Source organism: Prinia subflava, chromosome 10 (assembly GCF_021018805.1).
Source record: "Prinia subflava isolate CZ2003 ecotype Zambia chromosome 10, Cam_Psub_1.2, whole genome shotgun sequence".
Taxonomy (NCBI): Eukaryota; Metazoa; Chordata; class Aves; order Passeriformes; family Cisticolidae; genus Prinia; species Prinia subflava.
Window position 1 is genome coordinate 13,120,343 of NC_086256.1, and position 12,645 is coordinate 13,132,987.

Genomic DNA, 12,645 nt, shown 5'->3' on the forward strand with positions numbered 1-12,645 from the left:
GGAGCACCTGTCTGTAGTTGGAAACTGGAAAAAAAGCATTCATTTTTATGTATCAATAAACATAAAATCATATGGCCTCAGATGTCAGTTTTCTTTCATTTCCCTGGGTGAGGAATCGCAAGCACACTTGTGTTGTGAGAAGGATGCCTCCAGTTCTCTTAAAGAGGAGTGAAGTAAAGAAACCTGCTTGGCTATTTAATAATCTCCACAGGTACACCGCCTTCTTTGAGAGCCAGAGAAATTGTTCCATAATGTTTTCTGTTAATACCCATCCTTCTCTCCTTGTGGGAAAAAAAATGAGTGTCATTCTTGTTTCTGTTTGTGTTCTCAGAGAGCAAACTTTATCATTGATTATGATTAACGTTGACTGATCTACACTTTATACTTCTAAAAATGATCAACTTTTGATAGAATTTCTGTATCTGGCATTTTGTGCTCTTCATCCTTTCCACTTCTCCTTGCCAAAAGGGTAAAAGTATTTTTAAAGCCCTTAGCATGCTCTAGTACTCATAAGAATCATAAGTGGCCCTTAGATCCTGCCACTTAAATTTTTACACAGTCATTGTTACGCGGTTTTAAAGTAACATTAATTTCAGATATCTCAGCAATAGATCCGTGCAGTCCTGTTCGTTCATCCCAGAAAGACCAAGTCAATGTGACACCGGGCTGAGCCCTTTGCATCTGTGATTCCTGCAGAGTTCAGTATTCTCCAGAGTGGTTTCACATATCTGTAATATGTAGAGCCAGCTTTCTACTTAAAAATAATCTGTTCTTCTATGGATGTTAATTTTTCTCTAGCTTCCCAAACTCTAATAGTCAGGGCTGAAGCATGACCTAGCTTCTCACAGTGAGATATGGAAGAGGATGTGTGTAGTTACTCAGCTGGCTGGTGAGAGAATAGAGTCATTAGCAAAAGGGAGCACTCTGCTGTCAAATCTTCTACCACAGCTACTGCACTCTATCACTCTAATTATATTTTTCAAATGCAAATGATAGCTTTAAGAATTCTTCCTTTAAGAATTTTTCCTCTACCAAAGGAGTAGTTCAGCCCCCATTTCTCAGTAGGAGACAAATCTTGTCCAAGGCTAAGGACAGGAGAAGGTCTCATCCATTGTTTATTCTCTTTTCTCTGAAGATGTTTATTGTGTAGAGGTACAGCTAACTGTGCAGTCATATGCAGAGGCTGTCTCACCAAGCAGGGGATTTTGTCAGCAAAGCAGCTGTTACTGCCTCTCTCATCCAAGGAGAGCAATCTTTGTGTAGCATGAAGGGAACGCCAGAGCCATGGCAGGGAGCAGACCTGCTCCGCCTCCCTGCTGCGAGGAGTTGCTGTGTTGTTCTCAGTCACTCCATGTTTCAAATCCCCCAGAAATATGGTAGTGCCCTAGATTTAATTTTACTTTGGTTCCTTGAGGTAGAGAAATGCAGGTTGTGTCAGATTTATGGAGTCAGAAAAGCTTAGCTGACTTATCTACAGATCCACTTTCTTACATTCGATGCAAATGTTGTCCTGTTGGTTTTTTGTCTTAGTGCAAATACATCAGTACAACTCATGCTTTCAACTTCAACACGTATCATTATTTGGTGTTGTGCTTAGCCATCACTGACCTTGAGAGGTTACATCCCAAAACCCTGCCAAATTCCCAGCTACAGTGCAGGTGTACTCTCAGTTTTTACTAAAAATTTCTGTCTTTGTATGAAGTCAAACTTGGTATTCCAAATTATTGGTGTTCAGGTACTGATAGATTTTTTTTCTCCTTTTCTTCCCAATCCTCTTCTACTCCAGGTATGAAGATGAATAATGCAGACCACTGGTTTCGATGATGCTGGGCTTTTATAACTGGATTCATTAAGGAATACAAAGAAAATTCTTACAGGGATCAATAATGGTGTCTTCTGGCTGCAGAATGCAAAGTTTTTGGTTTCTGCTCATTATCAGCTTCCTGCAGTGTACTGAAGGTAAGCCTTAGTTTATTTTTCACTTGGGTTTGCAGATGAGTTAAATGGACTGTGCAATTAATTTCTGTTAGACAACTTGAAGTTTGAGGATGAAAACTCAATGTATCTGTAGCATATTCTAGGTTTAATTTATAAGACTCAAATTGTCCCTTTTTAATGAAGAAAAAAAGCAAATAGGGTTTTTTAGGTTTGATGGTGTCATATGTTGAAATTGAAATGCAATGTTCAGGCAAGTGAAGTATTAATGGCCTTGATTGGTAGGTGCCTTATTTTTGGATTGTTCCTGTTTATCCTTCCTCTTCTATTCTCATTGCACAACCATTTAGAAGAAATGAATAGATATTTTAAATGTGATATAAAACAACTAAATGAAATACCCGTTCTACTTTTCTAATTTGGCTCACTGAAAACAAAATGGCAAACACTTCATTAAGATTAGTGCTATGCAAGTTAAATTTCAGGAAATAAAACTCAAAGTTCATACAGAAATAGCATCTACTTGAAAATATTTTTGCTTTTTTTAGAAAAAGGAAGAATACTTCACTGCTATCAAATGTATTTAAAATAGCTGTTAAATTAAAGAGATGAGGAAGGAAGAAGATTTTTAAAAGAAGATGCATTGTCTATTCTTGATCTGTTTCTTTCATAAACTATACTTCATCCAGTTAGTGTGTCTCCACAGCTGTTCTTGTTGCCCTTTTAATAAGCAGGAACACAAATGAATGAAAAGGAAAACATGACTTATGAATTCTTAATTAAAAATATTTGTATAGAACTTGAGGCTATTTTGGGGTGTAAGCATTTTGATTGACTAGATTGCAGGTGAAAGGACTAGTTTAGTAATAAAATAGCATCTCCATGCCATCTCACATTATTCAGTAATTGATGTATAATATATAGACTTCCTTGCTGCATCTTTGTAATGATCTCACCAGTTTTTAAAGCAGATCTGCAGCTTACTCTGTCAAAATTCCTTGAAGTTTAAGGCCAGATTTTTAGAAATACTTTCAAAAAGCTACCCTGCCTCCCCCTCTCTTTCTTCCTAAATTTGTATAAGTAAAAAGGCACTATTATATAAATAAAAAGTCCCTAAAAATGACAAACCCCAAGATTAAAAATCCAAATATTTTATGCAGGCTTCCACACTCGCCACGTCACTTCCTAAGCTCTCTTTCCAGCCTTGCACAGCGCGGGCTGTGCTGACAGACGAGCTTTGCTGAGATGGGTTTTTCATCTGCCTGTGTGAGCGCACACATCTCTGGGGAGCGCGGAGTCTCCGTGCGGGGTCTGAACTCGGGGAAGTCTCCTTTCACCTCAGCAGCTTGCACAGCCAGTTCCCCATCCCTCCCCTCCTTCAGCACTGCTGGGATGTTCCCAGTGCAGACCTGGGGTGGTTTCAGCCCCGCTCCGGGGGCCGCTGTACTCGCTGCCCTCGTGGGCTGGCCAAGGTGGGCTTGGCTGCAGCCCCACTGTGCAGCAAAGGAAGGGCCAAGAGCTGGGAGGGGAAATGCTTTCCAGCCTCTTCCATAGGTACGAAAGGTAAATGTGGGTTGGGAGGTTGGAGTTATAAACTTTATGACTGGCTGGTTTGGTAGTAGCTGGTGCTAATTATAAATGCACTTACATTGCAGAAGTGGTTGCACTCGGTGAAACCTAGGGTGTAGGAAGTTAAAACATCTATTTATGGGTGTTTTTCTGAAGTTTTGAAACACTAAGGATTTTATTATTATTATTATTATTATTATTATTATTAGAATTGTTTCAAATCCCTCTACTTAATGCATTTTACAAACATTTGGGTACTTGCAGTTTCATGCTGTGTGATGGTTGAAAACATTTGAAAGCAGAAAGAAAAAGCAGATGAGGAACTTTATGTGGTTTGGTTACAGTTGCAAACTGCAGGCTGTAAATCTCTTAAAATCTTTTAAAATGTTTTATCTGCTGAGTTTGGAAAGGAAAAAGTCAACTGAGAACTTCTGCAGATTGAATTTTTGCCATTTGCAGAAAGTTAATTTTCATTGTCATCTGTAATATTTCAAGTTCATTTTGTTCTGTCCCTGTTTTTCTTGCTTTTAGTAGCCAGTAGCAATCTTTTGATGCTTCAGTTGTGAATTTACTTTTTTAAAGTCTATACAAGAGCTGCTTTTTCAGCTAAAAGAAACAGGGAAGGAAATTGGGAGCAGATAACAGAATCATACTAAATTAATTGTAAATTCTTAAAATAAATGAAATACTGTGGCTCTGTATACTGGAAATGAATATTAATATAGAGTTGGCTTCCAGCCACAGAAGAAAAATGAATACTGCATTATTACACTTTCTCACAAAATTACATTGCCTTCTGCTTCAGTAATAAGAGATGCCAAGTATAACATGCTTTAGTAGCACTTCATGCCTGGAAGTATGAACATGAACAAAGGTTAAAATAAGAGCATCTAACTTTTGCTAGAAATAAGAAAATCTTTAATTCTCTTGCTTGGAACGTATGGTTTTTTATAGAAATCTGATGTGTACATGAAGGTTGTTGCAGTTACTGGGGGAGATGAAACCTGGCTGAATTCCCCGCTGTTACATTTTAATGTTACTGTACAGTTTAATGGTGGGGGGGGGTTGTGTGGGAAATGATCCTGGGTGTGGACAAGTGATTCATTTATTCATATAATGAAACATTTTCCAATCAAGAAAAGGCTTTATTACTCTCACAGCCTTGACTTTAACACACCAGGGAATTAGCAAGCAGGCACAGTTATACGAAGGCTGTAATTTTCTTTTAGTATTGCCTATCCTAACAGGAATCATATCTTCAGATAAGGTCTTGGTTTTGCTTTGTTTCTTTTCCTGGCTATGCAGTCCAGATGGGTTTGCTTTTCAAACAGTCCTTTCCTTCAGGTGAAATGCACCTGGAACAGACAAGTGCCAAAAGCTGGGCAGGAAAACCACACTGAGTTATGATACACTTGCTGGTACAGCTGATCAACAACTCAACATTGTTGTGTTTGTTGTTACTGCCATCAACAGCAAGCGTTGCAGCCCTAAATGAGGAAGAGATGAGGCTGGAAGAAGGAATGAAAAGCTCAAGTCATGAGCTGAAATATTATTAATCTCATTTCTGAAAGTTATTTTTCTGTCCCTTTTTCTAGCATGTTCTACATAGGCATCTCTTTCAAACAACAGTTCTATTGCAAAAGGCAGAATGAAGGGACTACATTGGGAAGCAATTTGGCTTGGCCTTGGGCAAGTGGCCCTGTGAGGCGTGGCCAGGGGACCTGGGGCAGAGCAGAGCTCCCTCTGCACTGTGCCAGAGCCCATGTCTGTCCCATGTCCTTGTCTGTCCCATGTCCCTTGTCTGTCCCATGTCCTTGTCTGTCCCGTGTCCCTTGTCTGTCCCATGTCCTTGTCTGTCCCATGTCCTTGTCTGTCCCATGCCCGTGTCTGTCCTATGTCCTTGTCTGTCCCATGTCCTTGTCTGTCCCATGTCCTTGTCTGTCCCATGTCCCTTGTCTGTCCCATGCCCGTGTCTGTCCCATGTCCTTGTCTGTCGTATGTCCTTGTCTGTCCCACCCTGTGTCTGTCCCACCCCATTTCTGTCCCACACCATCAGGAGGAGCTTCCTCCTCAGTCCCACACCTTCACTTACCTGTTTCCTACAAACTCTAGGAAGTTAATTACTTTTGACACCACCTCTTTTTTTCCCCTAATTTTTTCCCCTTCTTAATTAGGTGAAATCATCTAACAAGTTAAAAATTATCTGAGAAAATACAGAAAGCCAGAGAGTGAGATCACACATGTCTTGTTTCCATAGCAAAGCAGAGTAGAAAGCATATTATATGTATTATTGGTTTTTCTTCAAGCAAGTTAAGACAGATACACTAATATGCATATGAAAAAAAGATGTCAGAGCTAAACATTCTGGTGAAGATTGGTTTTTGGACAGTGCAGGTTTCAGTATTTTAAGCTTTATCTTGCTTACAAAGTCCACCTTTTTGACTAGCTTTTGATGCTGCTTGTTTTTATTCGCTTTTGCTGCTTGAAAAGCACAAGTGCCTTGGAAGCGCTGAAATAATTTTCTTTGCTAACGTTCAATTTTAACCAAGGTTTAATACAATTTAAATCCATTTTATTATGAATTACTATCTATGCTTTGTCCAGAGGAAGAAGCAGAATGCTTTCATATCTATTTAATTCTGTTTTCCTAAATGGATTTAATGTTATTTAAAGAAATGCAGCTTGTCTTTGCTTCCGAATGTTTGTTTTAATGAGCATTACACTGAAAAGGATATATTCCTCTGAATTTCAGTTATGCCAGCCAAAGAGCTGAGTGCTGAATTGGAAGCAGTTCTAAGTGCATATTCAATGTTCGTGCATTTACTAAAGAAAATACTAAATACAGATATTGTACTTTGGGCCACTACAAAGGTATTTGCTGTTTTAGTGTATTACTCCAGCTCTTCACTTCCTGTCGAGCCACTCAGATGTGGAGTGTCTAAGGCATAGGGCACAGGTACTGAACAAACTGTAAAAGCACATCAGCTTTCCTACATGCTTACTGGGAATATTAGTAGGACTTTGCCCAGGATAAAAATTATAAAACGCTTGTACCATGGCCTAGAGTAGAAATCAACTTCTGTTAATTAGTGGATTTAGGTTCTGCAAGGAGTGAAATCCATTATGGAGTCGCACCAGAGCAAATGGGAGCACTGATTTAATTTCTAGCGATGGGATTTATCACGGTGAGGGCTCTGCCAGGCACCCAGCAAAGCAGGAACCCCTTGGTTTGCAGAGGTTGCAAAGCACCCACAAGCACACCCAGCGTGCTGAGGCCAGACCGGTACTGCCCACCCTTGGGAGGACCACTCTAACAAGCTTAATGCTATCTTTATTTATATCATGTGTACCTTATACAGTTTAGGGGTCTTTAGCAATTTTGTTTTTCTTAATTGGTCAGTGCAGATTATGCAGAATTTTCTGAAGCAAGCAACTGCTGCTCTGGGTCCTGTTTTCTGTCCTGAAAGATCGTGACATTTCTCAGTGGGATTTTCTGGTGCATACTTATGTGGGACATCTCTCTTCTTTTCTAAGGGAGGCCAAACATATCTTCTAAAAAGAAAATTGATCAAAACAGCAAGACCAAACTTCTTCTTAAAGAAGAATGTCTGTTAAGCTTTTCAACTGCATTTCCAGAAAACAGAGACTGACAGACTGCCCAGAAAATCCAGAGATACTTTAACGTGCTGGCAGTGAACATCCTTTTATATATTCCCAGAGTAGTGAGGTATGCAGGATTCTACGCTGTAACATTACATTTCTGAAACCAAACCAAAACCACCACTATTTCAAAATGTGGAAGAACTATGTAGAAAGATAAATGAAGAACCATTTTAAATACTGTACTTACATTTAAATGAAATTTTGCTAGGAAGTGTTAATGTAGGAGTCTCACAATATAAGCAAAGAAAAGAGTATAAATGCATAATTACTATGAGGTGAGTAATAATATTACTATCTTGATATGCTGTCTTCTCAGTTACTGAAAAACATTCTCCTTTTTGAGGGGAGATTTTGCATATTTTTGGGCTCTGTGTTCAGAAGAAGAAAAAACCCCTGTAGTGTGTAAAATGATAGAAGTGAGTGTATTGTGCTAAGGGCAGATGCTGCATTTTTAGAGCCCTCGAAGCTGCTACTGGAGTTTACTGTCTTTAGTTGCTGTAACCTTGGTGGGTCTCCGTGGGTGAGGTGAGCTCTGCTGATGACCAGTACAATGAGAGGGGGTTTATTTAACCTTCAGCTGGCCTGCACTGACATCATTGCCTAAGGGGCTTTTCTTTTTTTAAATGTAAATCTGGGAATATTTTAGATTAGTTTATTATGATAAAGGAATACGGTAGCAGAATTTGGACATGTCTTTTAAAAAGCAAATAGGGTTTATTAGTACTCTATTACTAAATATGGAAAAACATATAATTTTTTTTTTTTGAGTTGCATTTTAAAAATCTTTAATTATTTTTTGTTTCTGTTTTCTGTCAAGTGGAAGAGTGCTGCTTGTCTTAGTAACAAAGTTTTTTGCATAGTTTTAACATTGTTTTATATTGTACTTTCAGGTCATAGTGTAAAAAGTAAGTATAACTGCCTGAAACATCTGACATCAATGAATGCTTCAGCACTGGCGTTCTTATTGCATTTAGTGTCCTTATGATCAGATTATAAAAATTATCATAAAGGATAATGATTTTAGATTTAATATTTATTGCCAAGTTCTGCAAGCACAAAATGAGTTTTATATTTGCAAGTAGATCCATTGATGCTCATGGCCTACCTCTGTGGGTAAATGGCACAGAGAGTCATAGTCTGTGCTAGTTGTACATTGCATGGATGGATGTCTCGATAGCAGGAGGCATATGTGGGATGAAGGCACTATAGAAAAATGACTTACACAAATGGCTCTAAAATGTGTGTCATGTATGTGCCCGCTTCCGTGTTTGTGCTAGCGTTCCAGATTGTGTTACATGAGGAAGAGGAGATAAAACTGTTCACAGAGAGAAAGTCTTGGCTTGTCCATCCATGCTCCCATTATAAAGGCACTTAATTGTATAGGAGCTTCTAACACTGGTGAAGACACACTCAAAAATGGTCTGACCTTTTGCAGTGGTTAACTGATGTCGTCTTTATTCATCAATGTTGTTTTTGTAGAAGAATATTTACAGTTGCTCCTTTTGATTTCTGTTTGTTTATCATGTTTGGATTGATGTTTTAAATGAAGCTCAAGAATACTGGATACTTTTCCAATCATAATTCAGGTTTTTTCAGGAATACTGAATTTTTTACACTATTAACACAGGATATACTTTGTATGTGTGCCTCTGTTGATGAGCTGTATCTGAAGTCCACAGACATAGTATGGTAATTTGAATATGGAGTCCTTTTTATAGTAGGACCTAAAAAAATCCTTTTGCGTGAGGTGTTCCAAATTTCTGCCATTCCCAAAAGAGTCTCAGAACTACTCCTTTGGCTCTCAAAACACAACTGTGCTAAAACTCTGTGTTTCCATAATCTCTGCCTTTGAAGTACAAAGAAATGGAGCTGTGTGAATGTTAGCTCTGCCTATGGCTCCTTCTTTCAGCCAGGGAGACAATTCATCCATGTCCCAGTGATATTCAGGGTAACCCCTGTAAGTGTACATGAGGGTGTTGGCAGTAGTAGAGGAGATTCCCTGGTTGTTCCTTCTGAGCTCGGACCAGTCCAGGTGGCTGAGAACGTTTAATTCTTTTTGTTTTCTCAATTTATCCTAGTATAATAATCCTGATGTTTTCTCTGTGTATAAAAGATGTGTGGGGGAGACTAGTTGGGAAGCAAAATGATTTTTTTTTTCATCTGTTGCCAGAGCAACCCATACATGTGAGAAGCCCAGGGGGACCACATAACTTTCAGTTGTTGGATACAGCACTCAGCGAGTTTTACGAGGGATCTTGACGATGGAAGGAAAGCTGGCTTTTGTGTTCTCCCTTGTCAGGGATCTTGATGTCTCTCTCAGGAGTTAGGTAGTTTTGTTCTCTTCAAGCAGAAAGTACAATTAATGCGAGGTGCTGTTGGAGCAATTTTCTTGTTAAATTTGAATTAGGTAATTCATTCAGGAAACCTGAGAGGAAGTTGACACTGAAACCAGATTCAGTGCTGCACTTTCAGTTGGAAAAGCAGTGGGAAATGTTTGCCTTTTACAGGCTTCAGTGCTGTTTCGTATGGCTTCTGTTTTAACCATCTTTTGGGTGAGCTTCAGTCAGATTTTCAGTCACTGATCCTGTGTGTGTGACTAAATCTGCCTCCCACGGTATTTCTCCCATTGAGCTGCCCTTGTTCGTTTCATTTAGGCTTGACAATTGCTTCTCACTGCAAAATGTTTAAGAATTAAGTGGCTATTTATTCTGCAACATTGTAACATTTGTCATTTGAAAGGCTATTGGAAAAGTCTGGGTTTCTGGCTGAGGACGGATCATGGTTTTTAGTGGCTTAAGATAAATATGCTTTTAGTAAACAAAACTGAACAGTTTGTTGCTTACGCTTTTGCATCATTTAATTTGCAACAGATGAAACTGGCATGCGTGAAGAGTGAGGCATGGAAAGTACTAGAGGGCAAACGGGTGGTTTGTGATGTGGATTATTACCCATAAAGATGGATAGAGTCCACAAAACATCACTTCATGTATTAATGCACCAGCTGAAAAAAAAATATATCTATCAGCATACTATATCATGCATAAACTGATTGGTTTAGACCTTCAGTTCAAATCCTGCTCAGTAATCTTCCCTATCTTTATGCAAGTCTGAAGATCTAAATATGTATATACATCTTCCTGTATCTAAAAAGCATCTGTACATTTTTAAAAAATCACAAAAGGCTGGAAGTCATCCATGTGTAAACTGTCTTGAAGGATTTATGATACAGTTTTTTGTTCTGCAGTGTAAACTGAGTGCCAACAGAAAAAAGAGTCAGAAATACATCTAACCAGCAGTCTTTCCTTTACCAGTTACAAAGTAATCTAATAATGTAACAATTATTTTATGCTTTATATGTAACAATATAACAATTATTTTGCTGTACCAATTATTTCAAATTTCATGCTGATAAATCAACAGATTCCTGACTCAGTCCTGAGAACAATTCCTGTTATGATATTTAGTCTTATTTCTTTAAAGCATTATTTTCTAGCTCTTAGATTTCTCATGGATCCATTTTAACTGTATTTCTGTGTTGCCTTCTTTTTATAAAAGGGTTTTTGAAATATGAAGAGAGACTTTCTGAATATTTGCTGATAAAAATCATCATCATGTTAATATTTGTGACAGACCCAGTGCTTCTGACTTTATTTACCTCAGAGCATCATTTGTTTTGATTCTTTTTATTCCCTTTTTTATATGGCTGATTAAAAATAAAATAGAAAAATCTAGTGGCAATAACTGGGAAAAAAACTAGTAAAGAAAGTCTTTGGTCAAGGTATGAATAATTATGACATACTCAGAATTAATTCTCTTGATCCTCTTTCCATCTGTAGTAAGGGATAAGGGTGTAACAGAGGAAAAAAAAGGTGAATTTAGGAGCATTCAAGGATGTTAAGCAACAATAAAACTCTGTAACCATTTAAATGACAGCAGCTGACTATTTGAATTAACTTTGTGTTTGGCTTAATTTTGGGGCCTAATTATTCCTAACTTACGTGAGTAGATTTCAATTATACAATACTGCAGGGATTTGTAGCTAAGGCAACTAAAGGAATCATTTTACATAAAGTACTTTGTTCAACTGATTAGGCAGGTAAAAATGGAATGATAGAAAATGGGAACTCTTGTCTGATAAGGGCCAGTGAATTGTTACCAATGGCACTATGAAGTAGTAACACAAGGAAATCTCATTATTGAGGGTTTTGAGAATTTTTGGCAGCGTGTTTGTATCTTGATAGGGTGGTGTTAGTTAACTGTTCACAGGCAATTCTCCAGAGTATTAGCAATATCTCTATCAGTAAAAAGTGCATATTTTTGTGGTACCTTGGTTTGGCCTACATGAGATGGATATTTCTAGAAGCTCATTAACTAAAAATTTTGTTTGTAGAAGGACCTTTTAATTTGTATTTATTTATGCCAGTTAAGCATTTAAATAGGCAAAAGATGCTATTTTCATTGCATGATATTTCATGTTTTAGACATAAAATAATTTTTTAGACATACAATTCATCTCCAACTTCCCACTTATTTAGAATTACTGTTCCATGAAAATAGTTCTCAATTATGCTCCATTCTTAAGATAACCTGGGGGAATTAAAAATGAAGGAGGTATTGGAATAAAAGCCTCTGGAATCAATTCCCATTTTAATGCCCACACACATATATAATCTTCATTGGGAATTAATTTTTCAGCAAATTACCTGTATAGTTAGAGCTTAAACCTGGGTAGTTTGATGCATATATAGATAGATATAGATACAGAAATATATATTTTGACAGTGTGTGAACACATATGCTCAGTTTAAATTTCCTTTTTATTCTTTGAGCATTTATAAAGTCATGCCTCCTAAATTAGATCTGCAGCATATGTAGGTGGATACGTTTGATGATAGTAGACTAACTTCCCTAGATTTAGAATGCTTAATTTTGTTTTCCCTCCATTTTTCAAGCTCAACTTTTTTAGTTTCCTCAACCAAAATATTGAAGGTTACAAGAGTGCTTATTCTGCTGACAACACAATAGCATGTGTGCAACCTAAACTATTAAGTGTGTTTTTAGAGCTGTCAGCTTTGCCCGTGTCACTTGAATATACACCTAGACCTTACAGTCAGATACTTTAGGAGAAGCACTGCAGTTGTTTTCTGTGTTTGTTGTGTTCTGGAAGTCAGAGGTTGGAGTGCCTCTGATGAGGTTAATGGAAGGCTTTGATGCTGTTTAAAGGAGGAAAAAAAGCCGACTGATAAAGCATATGGTTAAAATGTATAACAGCAATTTCTAAATTAGATCCCAAATAAATGCTTAAAACAATAATAAATGCCCATGCATATCTTTCCTCCGTCTTGACAAATTCCAGTTTTAATGGAAAATTTGTATTTTTGATCATATGTCTGCTGTTAACATATTAATGTTACACGCCTTCAATTAGCACTGCTGACAAGTTATTTAGAAAAGTCTCTGGAGCATGGGGAGATGTGT

The 12,645-nt window shown here is 37.7% G+C and overlaps 1 protein-coding gene across 11 annotated transcripts in view; it reads left to right on the forward strand.

Moving 5' to 3' along the window:
* The window catches only part of ADGRL2 (adhesion G protein-coupled receptor L2), a 174,819-nt gene that overhangs the window by 48,578 nt on the left and 113,596 nt on the right, over positions 1-12,645 (forward strand). For all 11 annotated transcript variants that reach the window (XM_063407360.1, XM_063407359.1, XM_063407358.1 and 8 more), the window contains exon 2: positions 1,787-1,959. In XM_063407360.1, coding sequence (XP_063263430.1) covers positions 1,887-1,959 — 73 coding nt within the window. In that variant the 5' untranslated portion in view covers positions 1,787-1,886. The remainder of the gene's footprint in view (positions 1-1,786; positions 1,960-12,645) is intronic.